Source organism: Gymnodraco acuticeps, unplaced genomic scaffold (assembly GCF_902827175.1).
Source record: "Gymnodraco acuticeps unplaced genomic scaffold, fGymAcu1.1, whole genome shotgun sequence".
Classification (NCBI taxonomy): domain Eukaryota; kingdom Metazoa; phylum Chordata; class Actinopteri; order Perciformes; family Bathydraconidae; genus Gymnodraco; species Gymnodraco acuticeps.
In genome coordinates, this window is record NW_022990673.1 from 1,233,625 (window position 1) to 1,254,540 (window position 20,916).

The 20,916-nt window shown below is 41.3% G+C and overlaps 3 protein-coding genes across 8 annotated transcripts in view; 1 reads left to right on the plus strand and 2 right to left on the minus strand.

Annotated features, from left to right (window-relative positions):
* The window catches only part of dnm3a (dynamin 3a), a 23,045-nt gene extending 14,518 nt beyond the window's left edge, over window positions 1-8,527 (plus strand). For 4 of the 6 annotated variants that reach the window (XM_034229721.1, XM_034229722.1, XM_034229724.1 and 1 more), the window contains 6 exons: window positions 1,338-1,447; window positions 4,140-4,251; window positions 4,874-5,035; window positions 5,392-5,615; window positions 6,575-6,721; window positions 8,144-8,527. In XM_034229721.1, the coding sequence (XP_034085612.1) occupies window positions 1,338-1,447; window positions 4,140-4,251; window positions 4,874-5,035; window positions 5,392-5,615; window positions 6,575-6,721; window positions 8,144-8,177 (789 nt within the window). In that variant the 3' untranslated portion in view covers window positions 8,178-8,527. Of the gene's footprint in view, window positions 1-1,044; window positions 1,106-1,337; window positions 1,448-4,139; window positions 4,252-4,873; window positions 5,036-5,391; window positions 5,616-6,574; window positions 6,722-8,143 lie in introns of those variants that run through there. The other 2 variants (XM_034229723.1, XR_004570353.1) reach the window with 2 other exon arrangements.
* A 2,392-nt stretch (window positions 8,528-10,919) lies between these two features.
* On the minus strand, window positions 10,920-13,740 carry pigc (phosphatidylinositol glycan anchor biosynthesis, class C). The gene is made up of 3 exons (XM_034229907.1): window positions 13,638-13,740; window positions 12,563-12,794; window positions 10,920-12,059 (listed from the first exon to the last, which is right to left on the minus strand). Exons 2-3 carry the CDS (start codon window positions 12,788-12,790, stop codon window positions 11,403-11,405), a joined length of 885 nt encoding a protein of 294 aa, XP_034085798.1. The 5' UTR covers window positions 12,791-12,794; window positions 13,638-13,740; the 3' UTR covers window positions 10,920-11,402.
* A 1,719-nt stretch (window positions 13,741-15,459) lies between these two features.
* tmed5 (transmembrane p24 trafficking protein 5) lies at window positions 15,460-20,557 on the minus strand. Its single transcript, XM_034229908.1, has 4 exons — window positions 20,231-20,557; window positions 19,494-19,591; window positions 19,237-19,417; window positions 15,460-17,382 (listed from the first exon to the last, which is right to left on the minus strand). The coding sequence occupies exons 1-4, from the start codon at window positions 20,417-20,419 to the stop codon at window positions 17,164-17,166; spliced, it is 687 nt and encodes a 228-aa protein (XP_034085799.1). The 5' UTR covers window positions 20,420-20,557; the 3' UTR covers window positions 15,460-17,163.
* Window positions 20,558-20,916: the final 359 nt, after the last annotated feature.

Consider the following 20,916-nt stretch of genomic DNA (forward strand, 5'->3'; position numbering starts at 1 on the left):
CGTGGCACATTCACTCATTCAGCTCGGGATCGGCCTGTTCACTCGAGGAAGTCATAAGGAAATGCAGGGAGGGAGAGAACTAGAGAGACTTAGGGAGGAACTTAGGAGCCATATATGGGTTGATGGGACCCATGGGGAATCAACTTTGGAGAGGTCTGCAGTTTCTCCCAACTTCTCCTGTGCACTTCCCTCTGCTCTGTAGGTTCCTCAACCCTTCCTGTTCTATTCTAGCAAACATTCAAATCCATCTGTCCACCTCTATCCCTCCTCTTCCTCTACTTTCTATTCCTACCCCATCCTAGCACCCTATACGTTCTCCAGTCTCCTCCCCCTTTGTCCAAAGCGATCCCAGATGTTGCTGAATGAGCGCCAATCCCGTCCTGTCATTTTTTTTTAGCCTCTGTAACAGGAAGTGGGCCCCTCTGGAAAAAAGGAAAGAGGGCCAGAGGAAGAGAGTCGTAGGGTTCAGGGGAGTATTGAAGAGGGAAGACGGAAATGTGCAAACGCACTCTTGCATCTCATACCACATGTGTGCAAAGACACAAATGCATCCACATGCACAACGCCCAAGATATGTAGGACTCCATCTTTTGCATGCATGCTCGAGTTCTCTATTATATAGAAGTTGCCTCTCTATCTCATACTTCTCCCTCTCTTTACCTCACCCATGGGCGTTCCTCTAACCAACCGTTCTGCAAGCCTCCTTCTCAAAAGTTAGCAGGAGGGAGCAGGCCGAGGAGGAGAGATGAGGGGGAAGGGCTTCACATTAGGAAAAATGTTGTGTTAGAGCTTGAGTCTGAGTAATGACTTTCACATGTGGGCCCGGCCTCTCTCCCTCCTTTTTTCTCGTACTCCTTCTCTCATTCCCTCCCTCCCTGTTTCACTTCTCTGTACCCTGCCTCCATACTGTCTGGTTCTCCTCACACTGGCCGCTAGTCTCCTCCAACTGTTCCCTGTCATTCACAAGTCCCCATGGTGATGACAGAGTGTAGACTTATGGTGTCCCCTTTTTTTCTTTGTCTCCCACTGTCTCCATTTCGCTAGTAAGTGGGCTGTGACTGTGAATCCGTCTGACTTGCAGACACATCATCAGATATGAACTCAGGTGCTCGTTCACCTTCACCTTCTGACACTTGTACAGTCTCTCTGCCACAGTCTTCCTTAAAAAGGAGCAGACAAAAGAATATTTACTATGAGACAAAAAGCTATTTTAGCTAAACTCAACTTCCTTAATTGTCTGTTGTGTTGGCTATCAACATCTGTGTTACCTCTGTGATTTCATATTTGAGTCATCAGCATTTGTCAAGCTTTATCTCTCTGCATTCTGTGTTTTCCAGGAGAAAGAGAAGAAGTACATGCTCCCCCTGGACAACCTAAGGTTCAGAGATGTGGAGAAGACCTTCATGTCCAGCAAGTGTGTCTTCGCTCTCTTCAACACAGAGTTAAGGTTTGTTTTGTGTGTGGCTGGAGGCCTCTGTGCGTACAGTATGTGCATGAATCAGAAAAAAGGGAGTTCTGTTCTCGTCACCTGCTTGCTGAAGTTTAAGGGATGTTTTACAAGGGTGGACATGACCGAGGAGGAAAAGGGAGGAGATGTCAGAGTGGTGTTTTGCCCTTCCTTTGACCTCTTCCATTCAACTTTGCCACCACTGGAATTGAAAGGATATCCAGTGTGTACTGCAGCGGGTGTAGTTTTTTTGCCTCCAAGTATATGCCAGGCTGTTGAGGGTAGGGCTGTGTTTGGTTGGTTTATGTGTGAAACAGATTGGGAAAGACTGTGAGAGAAAGAGACAGAGAGTGTTTAGCAGCTGGATCTGACCCAATGCCTGACTGATTGTAGAGCATGTGGGCTTTTGCTTATAATTCTGTGCTGTGTTGCATTTGGTAACACAAAGTGGGTGTGTGTGTGTGTGTGTGTGTGGTGTGTGTGTGTGTGTGTGTGTGTGTGTGTGTGTGTGTGTGTGTGTATGTGCCTTTGCCAATATTTGTGTGTGTGTGTATGTGTGTGTGTGGATATAGACCACAGCATACCGACGGTAGGCTCATTAAGCAGCTAATCAAAGCCAGAGAGCTTGGATCAGAGATGAGGCTGCTCGTGTTTGGAAAGAATTGCTCGACTCACCACAAAAAGGAGGGAGAAAGAAGAATTGGAAGGGTTGAGAGCAGAAAGAAAGCGGGAGAGAGAGTATCAGAGCCATCGGCCAGGAATGTGTCAAATTCTGTCCTTTGGCCCCCCCCCCCTTTCCTGCGCTCTTTCTCTGTTTCTCTTTCTCTATTTGCATGTGTGTGTGTGTGTGTGTGTGTGTGTGTGTGTGTGTGTGTGTGTGTGTGTGTGTGTGTGTGTGTGTGTGTGGCAGACATTGCAGTGGTTTTGTCCCTGTCTAACAGTAATCCAAAACCTCAGGAAACTCCTCAAATCTAAAGCAGCGAGGGATCTGTACAGAATTCCTCAAGATGAGTGAAAAAACTCACACTGGCTCCAAGCTGAGGAGAGGATAGCAAAGGGGATGAAAAAAGTTGAAGTGAGTGATAAATCAGCGCAGAGAACAATTTTAATGTGTGCTCGCTGGTGTATACGCATGTTAGTGTTCTGATTTGAGTGTTATAGCACTCTAGTATTGTCATTGTTGGCCTGGCTCCCCGTCTGTGAGCCACCACACCCTGACGTATTAACCTCACCCATCCTAGCTCAGCCATAAGCTCTCCAACTGACGGCTAAATCGTTCTGTTTCCCTTTATGTTGCTGCAGTCTATCTCTTTTTCTCTTTCCATTTCTGTTGTCTCCCTCACACACAAAGGTTTCACATATTTGAGGTTAATTGCTCTGTGTTCTGAATGTGAGAATGGAACAAAAGGAGGAAAGAAAAAATGGAGTGATTAAAGAAAAATGTTTAACAGATGGGCCGCTGCCTGCTCCAGATCCTTTGATTGTTTCTTACTTTGCTGTGTTGCCATCGCAGCCAAAGCACAGAGATGCTTGGATGGAGTGAAGAGAGAGAAAAGATGGAGTGGAAAGAAGAGCTGGGAAATGTCGAGAAAATAGATGATGGAGATAAGGGTTGCACTAACTGTGGTCATATCAAGCACAGCAGTAGAAATTGATAAACTGATTTATTTTGTGTCTCTGTAGATGTGTGTGTATCTGCCTAGCTGCAAGCGCTTGTGTGCGTCTCCCTCTTTAAAGTCCTTTAGATTTGATATACGATATTGCATTTAAAGGAGTGTATCGCATTTTGGAAAAAAACGTTCAAACTTGTTAAACAATTCTTCTTCCTTCAGTGGTCTGTGTTCAATCTGGTTCCCAACACAGGGTTCACTCTGGTGAGGCCCTTTTAATATAAACTCAATGACCTGTGCTACCCCTGTGTCAGGCCATTTACACAGGATGCAGGAGGAGGGCAAAGGTCAGCCAGTGCTCCATTTATATAAATGTCCAGTGTTAACACACCGTCAACTGGACCAGGCTGTTCTGTTCATATTTGTGTATACATGTTGCATGGAGGGTTCTGGCAAATAATTGACGAAATTGTTTTCTTTACAATTTATTTGTAACATTGCGCACAGTTAAAACAAGAAAGTCCATAACTAATTATTATTTTTAAACAAGAAATGTAAATTCAAAATCTTGTCAATGGGCCATTATGAATATATATTTTCATTTTTCAGGAAACTACGCACTAACTAATAGTAAATGATTGGCCTCCTCTCAAAAGTAATAGCTCAAAAAATACGTGATAGTTTAACCGTCTGAATTTGACAATGTTTAGAGGGAAACACTTTACTTGAAACTACTCTCCTCTCTTTCCACAAGACCTGAAGTAATACTTGTTTTGTTTCCACTGGAAGTTAAACCGGTGAGAAATAGGAGACGTTGCATAGCTTTAAATAACTAAAGACATTGTTGCTCTAGCTTAAAATTATTCCACACATTGGGACAAAACCCTGGCTACATAACTTAAGTTGCCAGGGGAAGAAAAACACAGTAATAACCAGTCATTACTAAAAGTTCAGAGTTGCTTTTTGGGTAATTCTTGTCTTATAGGCTCATTCGGCACTTCTGTGTTTATTACTCTGTATTGTGAAAAACACATTATTATCCAAAGCTTGGAGATGTCTGACAATGTTGCACTGATTTGCAGGAACGTGTATAAAGACTACAAAAGCCTGGAGTTGGCGTGTGGCTCTCAGGAGGAGTTGGACAGCTGGAAGGCGTCTCTGCTGCAGGCCGGAGTTTACCCTGAGAAAGTCGCAGTTAGTACTCTGACCCCCAATTCAACCTAATTAAACCCCACCCTGACCTTCAGCTGTGGGGAGCTGCACCTCTCTGCACCTTTAGCGTTTGTGTCGTATGCCCTCATTGACTTTGCTCACCTTAATCCCTGACAATAACCCTGTACCCTTCTCTCCATGTTCCCCCTTCTCTTCCCCTGCCAAAAGCAAACACTGCAAGTCCCCCACCCCTTCCATCTCGCTCTGTCGTTGGCTCTTCAGCACAGCATTCTTGGCCCATGATGTCACTACAACATGTGTGTGTGTGTGTGTGTTCTAGTCTGTTTCTAATCAGCAGTTCCTTATCCCTCACCCACTCCCCCTTTTCTTTCTTTATGCCCCCTCCTCCCTAACCCCCTCTCCTGTGCTTCCCCTATTCTGCTCTCCCTGGTCCTATCGTAGTGGCTCAATAAAAAAAGCATAGAATAGATTAGCAGATTTGGAAATACACATAAAACAAATCGTAAATGCTTCACAAATCTGTATTAACGTTATTAGCTTAGTTTTTATATCACTCTATAGTATTTATCCTTGTTTAAAACACATGAGGACAATCTTAGAATTGTACATGCTCCTTACTCCATCCCCTCTGTCCTTCACCTAGGTGGATGAGCAGGGAAATGGAGCTCCTGAGAACTTCATAGACCCTCAGTTGGAGCGTCAGGTGGAGACCATCCGTAACCTGGTGGAATCCTACATGAGCATCATCTATAAGACCATCAAGGACCTCATGCCAAAGACCATTATGCACCTCATGATCAACAGCGTAAGACAGACCAGACTCTTTAACTGTTTTGAATCATTTTTGCTCACCACAGTCCAACAAAATCAGCACATTTCTTGTCTCTCAAACCCTTAAAGTGACTTTGTTTGGCATCAATCTTCCTCATTACTTTTCCATATGAATATATGTTTCTTTACAAGTCTTCACCAATTTGAAACACTATTTGATCATATTTCAATGAATTAAAAAAAGAAAGGGGAGACCAAAGGAAAAAAAAGACAATGATTTGCACAACGCCTTCAAGAATTTGGAGCCAAAGTCCCAAATCGGACTAAAATATCACTTTACAAACTCTTACAATTTGACTGGTCACAGCTGTTAATAATCCCTCTCCGTAGGTGAAGGAGTTCATTAGCTCTGAGCTCCTGGCCCAGCTCTACGCTCTGGGAGAATGCTCAGCGCTGATGGATGAGTCAACGGAGCAGCAGAAGTACCGGGAGGAAGTTCTCCGCAAGCACGCCGCCCTGAAGGAGGCGCTCGCTGTCATTGGAAAGTTCTCCACCTCTACCTGCACAACCCCTCTGCCTCCACCTGTAGACTCCTCCTGGATACGGCCCTCCAGGTACAGACATATATAAACTACAGAGATGCAAAGGTACACTGAAAAATATTAGGTTCAACTTAATATTATAGCTTTCAACTAACCTTATACAATTATGTTTAATTTGTTAAAGGTGGGGTATGTCATTTATTTCAGATACACTTTTTGTTATATTCCATGAAATGCTCTTAACATCCCGATAGCAATGAATATATTAAATGCTTTGACAATAAATACATAAAAAAAGTCATCTGTGGAAGCCGTGGTACTGTAAAAAGCACGACCAATCATTTTAGCCGGCCCGGCTGGATGGCCTACCTGCCTGTCAGCCTTCCATCTCGTGCACAAACTTATCTCGTGCCCTCATTGGTCATGTGCGCGTTTGTGTGTGTTGGAGGAGGGGCTCTGTAAGGAAGTCTGAAGGAAGAGGCAGATTTTTTCCGGTTGTGTATTTTCAAATTCTAGCGCACTCAAGCTGGTTTCTCCAAAATGGTAAGTTTCAGAAACCGGCTCGAGATACACTTTTTGTTATATTCCATGGAATGCTCTTAACATCCCGATAGCAATGAATATCTTAAGTGCTTTGACAAAAAATCCATTAAAAAATGTCATCTGTGGAACCCAATCCGTTTAGCCGAGCGGCTAAACGGATTGGATTGCCGCCCTGTCTGTCAGCCTTCCATCTCGTGCACGCACAAATGTATCTCGTGCCCTCATTGGGCGTGCCGTCATTGGGCGTGCCGTCATTGGGCGTGCATTGCGCATTCATGTGTGTTGGAGGAGGTGCTCTGTAAGGAAGTCTGAAGGAAGGGGCGGATTCTTTTCGGCTGTGTACTTTCAAATTTTAGTGCACTCGAGCCGGTTTCTGAAACTTACCTACCCCACCTTTAATACATTCAATTAAAGTTTCAGTTTTTCAGTGTACATTCAGAAAACTGTGCTACCTCTACCTGTCACTCAAAGTTCTCTTCTCCACCTAGCCCGACACTCCCTAAAAAGACCAGTGTCCGTGTTCGAGGCCATGCCCCATCCGTCCCTCGAGTGCCCTCTAATGCTTCTTCCAAGAGCACCGACAGCCTTCAGCAGATCGCTAGGCAACATCACCGTGCTCCACCTAGTGTGCCAAGGTGACTCTGAAACCACGCCATAACCTCGCTACTTTATGATGTCCTCCAGCCTGCCAATTAAACATGCACTGGCTTATATGCATGCTCACGTACACACAATGAAACCTTGCGCTACAGGGGCAGAGGGAATTGTTATTTGAGCTGGGTGGGGGTCTGCTGGAAAATGTGTTTCTCATATTCTCTTTCCCATCAGCCTCAGTAGACTTCTCTGTGCAGCTTTCTACTGGAGCCAGAGACAACAGGCTGAGCACTCTGTCAAGTTTTCATCTTTCTCTCTGCGCTTCATCCCCCCTTTTCCCTCTTTCTCCTAGCATGAATTTGTTTTATTGCCCTTCCCCAGTTTCTCTCATGCAATAACCGTTATTTTCCCTTTTTCCCCCCCACTTATTTTTCTCGTACATTTCTCCCCTTTCACTGGTTCCTCCCCTGCTTTTGGCCGGTCTCTCCTTTTTCTCTCTGCCTCATTTCCTCTGTGCTCTCCAATGGTTCTTTAGGTTCTTTCCCGCATGGTCTCCCTCTTTCCTTTGACTCTTTCCATCCTACTTTATGCCTCTCTGCTTACTCAGACTGTCTCCCCTATAGAGATACAGTATGTGGGGGCATCATTTTTGTTTCTAGACTATATTTATAAAAAATCACTGTAATGTCTGTTAATCCACGAGATCATGAATTGTTTAACAATCTTAATATGGTGCAGTATTACAGCAAGTTAAAAATAATATTGCCAAATAAAAATATGTACAAGGAAATATGTGAGAGGGAACAATGAACCCTGAAACACAGTGCTCCAACATTTTGATTTGCTCATCTCCAAATTTCACATGAAATCTTTTTTGTTCTGTAACAAACTGCTGTCTTGTGTATATTATAGCTATCTCAGATAACAGTAATATAACCATTATTTCCAAGCTGTTATTCACCAATCATTTTCTCTGTTCTTTTTCAAACACTACCAAACCAATATACTTTTTAATGTAAAGGTTTTTACATGTTTCATGGTAAGCCTTGAGACCAGAGCTCATCAGATAAGTAAAGGCCATTTCCCTTTCTTTTTTGTATAGCTGCAGTAAAGACTTTTGTTAGAAATGTGTACTTTCTTTATTTTTATTTTATTCATTCATTTTATTATACATTTTGAAATGTTGTTTTTTCCTGGCAACAGCAGAGTTAGCTGCAGTATAACTACACTTATGAGGGATCAGACAATATCTCTATATTACATTTATTTTGTCTGCCTTTAAGTAGAACCAAGCACATCAATGGTGGGTCGTAACAACTCACAAGAACAAGGCACAATATTGCATTTGTCACTCCTTGTAAAATATATTTCTGGACTGTAGTATGCAATACTGTGTGTTTTGGTAATCTTGTTATATTATATTCAACATTATATTAATATATTTAATCTGATCTTCTCTCCAGGAGGCATCTTCCAGCTATCCCAAATGTGAAATAACAGTATTTTCTACTCAGAACTCCATTACCCATCGATACCAGTGATCCTCTAAACCTCAGCTCGCTGCTGCTCAGAGACCTCTGCCCTTTGTGATGTGTCCTCCAGCTGAAGCTCTGCTGGGCTTCTCTCCTCTGGGAGCTGCCGTCTGCTAATTCACTGAGTCTTGAGCGGCCTGTTTTGTACATAATACCATTGGCCATAAATGCCGGAATGTGCTCGTCTGTCTGCCTACTTTCCAAGAGTGCCTGAACCTTGTGTAAATAGAAATACCAAATTTGAGTTATTCTACCTAAACAGAACGCACATGCACTATTTTCAATGTTTTTAAATAAACAGGTTATATTTTTGAACATGAATCCTGGTTTCTCTTATTTTAGGTTTTCTGTGGCAGTAATCAATTCTAACACTTTGTTACAGATTGTTTTTATCTGTGGTATTTCTACTTTGCCAAATCACTTTACAGCGGTCGTGTATGCCAGCAGTTTGCTAACTACGGTCAAAAGATGTATAGAGGCCCTTGTGGTTGGTGTAAGGGGCCACTGCATAATAATTACAGCTTAATTTCAATGTCACAATCAAACACTATTTTCCTTGACAAGAATTAATCGGATAATGTTTAAGATGAAATATTATGAGTTGGTATTTCTGCTCCAAATGTAGATAAATAAACTTAATGTTGGGGACTACGCCACTTTAAACATTTAAGAAATTGCAAAGAGAATGAACTTTTTGCAAGCCTTACAATAATAATGTGAACTGTGATATTCTACTAATGTTCTTTTACAGAGTTCTGTATTTGTTTCGTTTGTGTGTATTTCATAATCAGTGCACGAAAAAGGGCCAAGACAGGCTCCAACTACAATTCAGTATAGTGGGGAAAACCTAGTGCATTGACCAAGAAACAGGCAGTAGCCTACAACTCATCCAACTAAAACAGGAACAAAAATCTTACAGGATAGTTTACCCCTCGACTCCAACTGCAGTCTCAAAAGCAACCCGGCCCTGGTGAAAGAGACATAATAAAATACTATTTTATCAAACCGTAATATACAGCTTTATCAAGAATTATTTTGCACGTTTATATGATGTTTTAGATTTCTTTATATTGGATGGGGATTTTATTTGTCCTTATTGTGTATTCTGTCTCAGTCTCAATGGGATCGAATGTGTTTTATTATGAGTATGAATGTGTTTTAAAGTAGCCTAATTCTATTGTTTTTTATTTTGGACTTCATTGTTTCGTTATGTCTGGACAACTGGACCAAAAATAATTTCTCTGTGGGATAAGAAATTGAATCTGAGCTAGCCTACCAAAGATATGTTTCTTGTTTAGTGTCCAAAGCGCCTATTCAAGGTTTAAAAGTGGTAGTTTTGGCTTATTATACAGTGGCCCCTGACATTGAATTGATTTTGGTGTCTTATTACCAATATCCATTTAGCCTCCAATCAATGTAAATAAAACCTTATCAAATAAAAACTTTAGAACTCATTATCTACATATACCCAAAAATGTATTCTGGCAAACCTGGACTGTGACGCGGGGTTACTACGACGCACTTCCAAAGGAACCTACAAAAGCTTCCTTTGCTTGTTTGTGGAAGTGCGGTTCTCTGAGGGGAAGGGAGGACGCAGAGTCACCGGCAGCGCGGCTGAACTGTGTGTCAAAGTGGGGCTTCATCTGCGGATAAATGGCGCCACCACAGCGGGCAAAACCCAGAGCAAGGCCCGCTGTAACATTTCAAAACAAGCCGGGGAGAGGAGAGGCGAAGGTATGACACCTAGCGTCCATCACACATACTGTTTTACTGCACGTAAAGCTCCATTCCATTCCATTCATCTCTAGTATCAAACTGTACTCGTCACTCATGACATTGTTTCACAAATAGTAACCTTAACAATTATTTGTATTTGTAGTGAGTTGTTATGTTGTGTAAAGGAAAGCCATAATCAAAAGAAAAACATAGCGTTTTGTCTTGTAACCTAACGTTAGCTGATATTCAAACAAAAACAAAAATAAACAAAGGTTACTACAGTTCCAGTCTTCTTCACATTGGATGTTGATCAAAAATAAGTTAGCGACATGGAGGTGAAACGTGTTACTATTCTTCTAAATTAAATAGTTAGTGTGTCAAAGCAGAGCACTACTGCTCTCTGTGGGCTGAGGTTTGTATTGTAAAGCAGCACGAAAAATGCAACAGGTGGTTTTCATTAACCGGCAACGTGACGTCACTGCGGGGTGTGACCGGAAATGGAAGACATTTTTGTGTTACTCACATTTGGAAGAAAAAACTGGAAAATATTACAAAACTGAAAATATAGTTACGGCTTGCATTTCATTAGGGCTGTGAATTGACATTTTTCCTTATGGAATAATCTGGCAATCTTTTTTTTCAATTAATCAAATTAATTCATTTAATCTATGATATGACCATCACAAAGTCACAGAGCCAAACATGACATCTTTTAATGTCTTATATATTCCCGATATATACTTAAATCCTTGTTTTATGACAAAGAAGGGTAATAAATCATCTCAGTTGAGGCTGTAATCAGAGAATAATGGCAGTGTATCAATATTTGTGCACGAAGAATTACTAAAACAATCGGTTATGAAAATACTTTTTTCTCCCGTTTATCGACTAATGGATTAATTCTTTCAGCTCTAGATCAACATTTGTAACCTGCTGTCCATGTAAAATAAACTTCTGATAATTCCTTAGAACTGTATTAAAAGAACTCACACAGGGTTAAACTTTCTTTATTGCCCTTCATTTTAACTTCAAATGTTTCATTGTAACATATTTTGCAATTCCCTGGGTTAAACACGTTGGATCTGTCCATTTATTAACAACATCAAACTGTACACAATCTATAAAAACATAGAAAAATCCCCCACATATATTAAAATATCACTTGTATTAAATTGCTGCAAGCAAAACTGGAATATCCAGTAATGTAAGTTACCATTGCATGTCAGTTGATATCTTCCATTACATGTCTGAGATCAACACTTTAAAGACAGTAGCAGCATTAAAAACATCTTAGTTTTCACTGTAAAAGTATAAAAAGTTGTAATGGCTGTCAGATGTGGACCAAAGTTAACATTTGTCAGTTGAAAGCAGCAGCATAATACTGCATACTGACAGTTATCCATATACAATTCTCAGTTGTCTTGCAGCTTTAAATGTCAGCTATACACCTGTGTGCTTATCTCTGCTGTGTCCATTAGTGAAGGAAGTGACTGAGATCCTCTTGAATCTCAGCCTCATCCCAGGGTCCTTGGATGTTGTCCTTGTGCCTCTGCAGTCTGACTAGCAGCAGGGGGCAGAGTAATGTAACGCTCCCTAAGGCCAGGGCTAAGAGCACAGCCCCCCCTGGCCATTGGGACCCCAGACCACCCACTCCCGCGAAACACACTCCTACACACACCCCTGTGAAGTGGCTCGGGGCTTTCTCCCTGAGCCTCTGCAGCAGGCAGGGCCACAGGGCAAACACCAGCAGGGCACAGCTGAGCATGGCGAAGGTGTGCAGAGCCCCAGGTAACCTCGAGGCCAAACACACAGAGGCAAACAGGGCTGCATTCAGGGAGAGGCTGCCTGGGGGGGAGGGCTGGGCGTAAGGGAACGACACCAGGTGGGCAAGCAGCATCATGGCAGACATGGCGTACACTGTGTCGGTACTCACAGACTCTGTTAGTGTCTTCAGAACTGGCGAGAAGCCAAAGGTAAAGGAAAGAAAAATAGTGGCACTCTGTAAGTCAGCTAGACGGGTCCGCGGCTCACAGCCCGACTGCACTTGAGACGTCAGGGCTTGGTGCAGTCCGTAACCCAGCAGAGCGCAGATAAGGCTGCTCCATAACAGCCTCTCAGGGGACAGCTGACCCTGGGAGGAAAGCACAACATAAATGTATAATTATTGTATTTATTTATTTATTCAGGAAGGTGATAGTTCAGTATTTTTAAGAGGAGTTATATTACCTACAGTAGATATCCATCCATAAAGGTTTGTCGCAATATTTGTTTGTGTTATTGTGTGACTTTGGAAATTCAAACTTACTCTTTAAAACACAACAGTCTCAACATTCAGGTCCCCATGTGAAAGGGCTGTCTGTCAGCAAGGTAAAGCTTTGAAAATATTAAAAATATATTGTACACTTCAACTTATTTTTTTCTTTCGTGCCTTAAATACATTTTGCTGCTGCCCGTGTCCACAGCAGTACTTTGCTTAGCTCCCCGTGCCGGCACAGCTGCCTGTTTCTTGCCAGCCACCATCTACGTTAGGTAAAACAGTGACTATGACTTCGTACCTTATACAACTCCACTCCAAAATCTGAACTATCCCTTAAGGCACAGTGTGTTCTACGAGACAGTTTTCTAAAGCTTTACCTGCTCCATGTAGAGCCAGAGGGTGATAAAAATGGCCACACAGGACAGCTGCTCTCCGACAAAGCCTGCCTCTTTCACCACAGTCCAGTATCGGTACTGTCGGATGCCCTCATTCCTGCGTAGTTCCTCCAGGAAACGCTGGTCCACATAGTTGTCAGGGAACGGCTGCCGCTCCCACAGCACCTTCCTCCAGGGCACAGCTGGACCCGGGGCTCCGTCAGGCCCCATCACCCTGATCACACACACATAAACACAGTCACATTTATGAGCAATAATTGTACATATCCCCAGCTCAATATCCTCTTAATATGACACATATTATTATGCTTTCATTATTGCGCAATCACCTGAAACTAAGTATCGTTGTTATTGTGAATATATTGAGAAAGAATACAAATCAATATATGTATTACATGCGGTATACATTTTACAGTTTTCATTATAAACAGCAAATACAGTAATGATTCCATAATAATAAAGTATTTTAATAAAAGAACATGTATGGATAGTAAAGAATAGACAAAAGGGAATCTGGATCTCTCTGGATCTGCTAAACAATTAAACTACATTTGAAATGCCTAAATAATAAAGAGGTAATAAAGGTTTTAATTTGTGGTCAAACAAATCAAGATTTAAATTAAGGAATCTAGTTAGATTAGATGCTACAGAATCCTACACACTGGATCTTTTGAGTGCGTCTTGTGCGTTATGATAAGGTCAGATACTATTTTACAAGGGAATTATTGCTCATTGTAGCAGGTGGACGTCAACGTTTAACAGATGAATCAAAGGTTGTTTTTTTCAAATGTTGGCTTGTAAACTAATGAGTTATGTGTCATGTAATTTCTGTATCTAATGTATTGATTTAATTAAGAATGGGATGATAACAGGGTTTTAACTTTTCACTGGCAACCAGTGCTGCTCTGCTGCTAGCATGAAACTATCGGTACTTCCGGCTGTAGCACGATAATAAAAGCACACATATACCAGACGTACATGTGTGTTTATGAACACGAATACATTGATGATTGAGTTTAACAGTCTCCACACACATCTCTAAAGGTTTTCCACCTACTTGAGCTGGGATTCTGTTCAGCGCTGATGCTACAATCTCATTCTGTCACAAAGCCGGAAGATAAGTGAGCAGTGAGCACTTTATGAGAGCTCTCTGCCAGAGACGCCCCCTGTGGGTGGATCATCAGAGAAAACACAACAGCATCTGTCAAATGTATACTGATGATTTAGATTTTATTAGATTAGATATATTTTTATTGATTCTAATGCAAAATAAATAAAATAGAAAATTAAAAAACAGTAAAGATATACATATCCACTGTAGAAGATAAACAAAACAGTGAATATATACATATCAATAGTTTAAGATATATGTATTTAGAGTATATCTATTGAGTACACAATATACAAATAAACAACTTCATATTTGTTACACTTCGTTTATTTGTTTTAACATGAAAATAAATAAAAATACGTGTATTTTTTCGCGGAAACAGACAAATGAAATCAAGTATGATAAAACAATATAATGATGCCTCCATTAAAAAAAACACAAACATAAAACAACAAAAATAATCAAGATTTTTTTGCACAAGCTTGCAAGCAAATTCTATGGGAAAAGTTTAAAACACAATACTACAACCTCAGGGAGCCCTGCTAAAACACACATTTAATGACTGGTTGTTAAACACTGCTAAAATCCTTCCTAGGTCTTCATGGTGCCAATCTTATCTTTTCTAAATGTAGTGTAAATCTGATCCAGTGTTTTTCATGAGGCAGGTCATTTGACTGTGCCCTAGAAAGTTGATCATCCTCACTTTGCATACCAAAAATGTCCTCCTTTTGTTTTTGTTTGACAAGGTGGCGGTGTTGGATATTCGTGGCCCCTTCTCTGACCAACAGACCCTGAAGTCTGCAAAAATGTAATGTATAACTTGTTCACATGTCACTGAAGGTTTGTGTCATATTGAGTGTGGTACTCTTCGATAACCCTCATCTATATTCTTTCAAACAGGAGCAACTCAGTGGAAAGGCCACCCAAGGCCTCCGTCTCCTTTGTGACAATACAGGCCGCCTGTAAACCTCACAGGTCGGAGTCAAAGGAGCCACAAACACCAAGCACCATGGTAAATTCTTCCTACTGAAAGAAACCATGGTTGGGAACCTAATTTTAACCTTGCATTTCAATTTAGAAGATAGAACAAGCACATTTCTTACAATGGCTTAGCCTACATTTTCTTACAGATGTTAACTGACGCTTCGTTGTCTCTTACATATCACCCATCGTTGATTTTAGTTGATGATATCATGTGTAAAGGGAGACCAGGTTTCCAGAAGAATTGGGTCATCCACACAGCGTCTGATAGGCCAGTAAGTGCCTGTATTTGAATCAAAGTGTAAAATTGTTAGGAAAACAAGCCCCAAACCACTTTCTCTTTTTTCAGTTCTCCTAGGCTGCATCCGCTGTGCATGGCGGGGGGCTCGGTCTCTGCACTGAAGGAGTGTCTCATCATCAGAGCTCTGCACCTCGAGATGCACAAAAAGAAACCAAAATGTGCCAAAGCTAAATAATTTGGTCACTTCCACTTCGTCTGAACTGCTGTATGCTGAAGAAGCTCCAGCTCCGCTACAGGTATCTACACAAAAGTTTGATAGGATGTCTCTAACGTTACAATAACCAACATGTTTAAACATAGTGGAACACAGGAGTCAGAAAAAGGTATGACTGTTTTATTTGTTTAATTTATACACATTTACAACTACAGGACATAAGTTGAATAAATATTTGTTTTCACGTCACATTCCCTCCAACTCCACCTCTCCTTCGGGGTAGTAAAAAATACTCAGTTCTAAAGTTGAACCAGAAACTTTTGACACTCTTCTTCTCAGTAACATACAAATATTTGTTTTCTTTATTTTTGCAGAACTCGGAAGCACATTAAAATCCAACACTACATACTTTTAAATTAAAAACTGCAAACCACAGTGAGATAATGGCGGGCAGAATAACAATGAATGGTTGAACGCACTTAAACAAAGGCATAGGATGATTATTTTCTTACACTCAAAAGGCATCACATTTGTTATTGCAGGGAGAAACAACATGTACGGCAAAACTGTGTAAAAACTGTCTTACTTTCAACTTAAGGCTGTTGAACTAGGCATGAACTCACTGTGTGTTCTTTATCTTACAGCTCAGGTTAAATCAGAAGATGGCAACATGAAGCTTCCAGGAGGGTAGTGGGTTACCAAGTTTCACCTGTGAAGCTCAGAATTAACAATAAAACAAATTCTCTCAGCAACCATTTTGAAAATCCACAGCAGTGTCTTAATACTTCATTCTTCTTTTAACCAATGACAGACAAATCTCTAGAGCTGCTTCCTTCACTCACACATCAGAACACGTTGTGGACCGGTTTCTGATTGGCCCCCCATTATTGTAAAAACACACTTTGGGGCCCACAGATAATGCTCTAAAGAATATGAATACAAAACACAAGTTGTTCTGTGGCATCAGAGGCAGTGCAATGATCAGATAGCTTGTAATGGTGGCTAATAAATTGTAAATATCCAAAATAATTCACAGATATATTTTTAAAAGAACGCTGACGTAGCCAAGGCAGTAAGTGGCCCGTGCATAAGGAACTGAGCAGTGCACCGATAAAGTAGTGGTAATGCCCTTCCAGGTGTCGGGAAGATAGAAATAGACTTTAGTCACCAGAGAAACAGGCAGACTCCACATCTCCACACAGTAGGTGGCTGTAAGCAGACACCTGCCAGCAGCACCGAGCTTCACAGCGGAGGAGTGGAGCTAGCTGCCATTAAGCCCACAAATCATTGCAAATGAGAGGAGGGCAGAAGTCTTAATGAGATTTGGCCCCTTCATCCATGGCCCCTTGATTGCTAAAGAGCATGTCTGACTTTCAGTATTGGCATGAAAGGGAAAATCTGTCTGAATTTCTAGATATAACAAAAATGTTCAAGGCAATGGAAGAAACACTCAGCTAATCACAAACAACTGAGGCTTCTCTGTAACAGTATCTTTATTAAAGTAATATCTGTCTAGGGAAGACTTGCTGTCTAACTGATTGTACTTCCCACTAGATAATTTCTTCATCTAGTCTATCGCGTATACAAATATGTCCGAGGCAAAGAGGACATTTTTTGCAATTGGCCACTGGCCTGTTAACTTTAGGCTCTGTAAGAAAAAAATATTCATATCATAAACATGCTTGTTATGCTGTGCTTGTCACTTTTTGAAAGAATTACAGCCACTAAGGAAGACTATAAAACAATATACAAGTTTAAAAGAGAGAGACAAAGAGACTTTTTCTGTAGCATGGAGGAGTTTGCAAAGCAGAGGGGTCGACAGTTAAAAGTTCCTGTTCCAAACCAGCGAATCCTGGCCACTAAACTCCAGTGGACCAGGGCAACAACCCTTTGTTATTAATAAGACAAAATGTCTGTTTGTGTATGTGTGGGTGCATAGAACATCTTGTGTTAAAAGTAGGAAACCAGTTGAAAAAAAATCCCAAAGGTGTCTGAGGGCATTAGTTTCTCTGTCTGTCTTTTCGTTCGGGGTGGTGTTATGTGCGGATTTTCCTTTTATCTTCAAACAGTGAGCGGACAAGGTAGACCTGGGTCGCCGCTATCATCATCATAACAACAAGGTTTGTGATGGACCAGAAGTTAACCCTGTCAAAGTTACTCTCCTGGATGTTTCTGTCGCGAGCCTCGAACGCACGCAGCACCGTCTGGATGTGCACACTCTTGCCCAGCCGAGCCTTCACGTTGTTGATGGTGTCCTGGAGGAGAGGAGACACACAGGTCAGGGTGACAGAATCTGAAGACTTTCAACATGAATTCTCCATGACACTAAAATCTTTAAAAACGTACAGACTTACAAAGCAGAGTGATTGAAATAAGAGTCAGATCTCTATAGGAACTTTAAATCAGTTAGTTTCTTATCAAGCTCCACATTTGTGGAATCAGCTTCCAGTTTGTGTTCGGGCGGCAGACACCCTATCCGTTTTTAAGAGTGCGCTTAAGACCTTCCTTTTTGATAAAGCTTATAGTTAGGGCTGATTAGATCCAGCCCCTAGTTTTGCTGATATAGGCTTAGTTTGTCGGGGGACATCTTACTTCTTCCTTCTCTCTGTCTATACCTGTGTACTCTCATGTTCCGATTAACCCAGCTTCCCCAAATGTCTTTCTTTTTGGTGTCTATATACGCCGGGATCCGGAGTCATGGATGATCCTGCGCTCCTCTGTCCTGGATCGCTGAGCCCTGGATCTTGAGTCGTGGCTGTGGTCCTGGATCATAGGTCCTGGATGGCATATCCTCGTGGATTCATCTTCCTATTATACACACATGCATTTCCAAACATTTGGACTACCTATGTTGCAAATGTATTATCTTTTCAATTTACACACGGCATCTATTGCACGTCTGTCCGTCCTGGGAGAGGGATCCCTCCTCTGTTGCTCTCCCTGAGGTTTCTCCCATTTTTCCCTTTAAACTGTGGGTTTTCACCAGAAGTTTTTCCTTGTACGATGTGAGGGTCTAAGGACAGAGGGTGTCGTATTGTCATACTGATATTTTGTACAAACTGTAAAGTCCACTGAGACAAATGTAACATTTGTGATATTGGGCTATATAAATAAACATTGATTGATTGATTGATTGGTTAGGTATGTTCCCTAATTATATGGGAAATCAACTTCCTGCACAGCTGGAGGATACATTTCCTGTCTTTTGAGTGAGGCTTAAGGGACTTCTGACACAAATTACGGCAGTTCCTGTTGAAGAGGTGTTGCAGGCTTTTGTGGCGCAAGCTGAGACAATTGGCTGTCCTTAGCCAATAGGTGAGGGTTCATGACGATGTCTATTCTTGGGACACTCCTTGTGACTTTGCATGTGTAAGGGTTTTTCCATGCACCCAGTTTGGTCTGATTTTAGCAGTGCTGTGCCAACATGTGTTTCCTCACTACAGCTTACTGATGCAGTCATGTACTAGAGACTACAGACAAAGCTATTTTATAACGGTGTTCAACCTTCAGTACTTTTGTAGCTTTGGGATTTTGAGTTTAGGGTTTGTTGCTGCTTGACATTAGTAGCTATCCACTTGCAAAGCAAAAGAAAAAACAATGGGCCACCAAGTTACAGGAAATTCATTAGAAAGCAGGTCTACTCAACCAGATATGGACATGTGTTGCTCTATTTGGTTAGTAGATCAGCCAGAAATACTGCAGGAAAGGGTGGAACTAACAGAAAGAGTCACAGTGATCTGAAAATAGCTGCAGCCGTCATCAAGATAAACATTTTACCTTGCTGTGCAGTGCAGCTTGGTGGAACTACCCTCAGCATTTATATGTTAGACTGCATGCCATTGTATCGACCGCCTGTTGGGTCACTTTGCACCTCCTATGTCATCTTTAGAGCATAGGTGGCACAGTGACAATATCATAGCAAACAAGAGAGGGACAAAGTCTGAAACACCCGGTAAGAATAAAACAACACTTTGAATCAACTTCTCACTAGTGCCATTCATGCTAAGGACGTTCAACACAAACAAACCTTTTGTACAATTATCTATTTGAATATGCATGTCAAGTTAAATATTTAATACATAACACATGGTCTATCTCTCCACCCTCACCATTATGTCTTCCAGCTTCATGTCCAGTATGTCGGTTCCCTGGACGTACGCCTTCCAGTCGTCTTGTTCTTCTTCTGTTTCCATGTTGTCCAGGATCAACTCAAAGAAGATGAGCTTCTCGGAGACAGAGCTGAATGTGTTGTCGAAGCAGAACATGTAGTCTCCATCCACAGTCTCAACACTGGAGGGAAACACAGGTAGTAAGAGCTTACACATGGGTCTGTGTCAGTCATGTCAAGATCACCTATGTAACTCACGTGTGTACTCCATCGGACTTGTGGTAGTCACTGAACAGCACTTGACCAGAAGGAGAGGAAATTAAGAAATCTACATCGAGACCTGCTCCATCTAAAACCTGTGGAAAATGTAGGACATCACACTTGAAAGTTAATGGGACAGAGTACATTTTGAAAACTGAGACATAAAAACAATACTGAAAGATTATATGTGGGTTATTATTAACTTCAATCAATGAATCTTAGTATCAGTATATTAAATGTGGGGAGCACTAGTTTCTCTATCTAGGCCTCCCTTTATTCTACCTTGTGCTCCAGGGTAGACACTACAAATGACGTGTATAATGCTCGGCATGTCTCCCACAGGCAATTTATGTAAAATCCCTGACATCACCTAACTACTACAACCACCAGAGAGTCAGACTCACGCAGTGTAGTACACTGTGTATACTAACAGACAAAACAGGTTCCCAGCCAAATGAACATAGAGGTGTGAGCTACATAACCTGTTGGCTCTCTTTCTCATATACATTATATGGTCATTTATAAGTGGTTTGCATTAATGAAACCTGTAAATGAGGCCCAAAACATGCAGGAAACGATAACAGTACCATATTAAAAGTGTAATGTTATGTCAATGTTGACTCAGGCTCAGGGGTTATCATTGAATTGGCACAATCCAGACATAAATAGGTGGTTTGCTCCGCTTACGTTACAATGTATTACAGTATAATTGTAATTAAGAGAGTGTATATCACCTGGTATTCAATTTCCAGTGAGGCATCCTTCTTCATAGTCTGGAAGAAACACTCCTTGCGACCGGCGGCTAGAGTAAAAGTGAAGTCGCTGTCCATAGACTGAGAGAAGGAAGCCACCAGCACAAACCTGTCCGAAAACAGAGCGACAAACACGGACAGGGCACACGCAATCACCCGGCCTACCGCCATAGCCAAGGCCGCCTGTCTACACGTCCAAAAGAGGGGGAAAAAAAGGTGTTACAGGATCTTAAAAGATGAGTGAGTGAAGGAGAGGCTAGTAACGCAAACTAACTTCTGATAAAATGTTCTGGATATCAATTGACGGGGCAACGCTAAGGACCCTGCCTGATCAAAACAAAAAACATATATTTAGTTTTACTTCAAACAACAACGGATTCATTCTGTTTTATTGGGTTTACTTTGGATTAGATTATTTGTCATCACTAGATCTAAATTAGATACAACAACAAAATTGCAGGCAGATGTTTAGGGCTCTTCTCAAGTTGCACTCTGGGATACGTAGTTTATCTATGCCATGTGGGGTAAGTTGATAAAACGATGGAGTAAAATCCTTATATATACAGTCTATGAGTAAAATAACATAAATTAGATCCTATGTTTTAGCTACAGTTTGCAAGTAATACATTTTAAAAAGTTAGAGGATTGGCTTTAAATATAAATGTGTG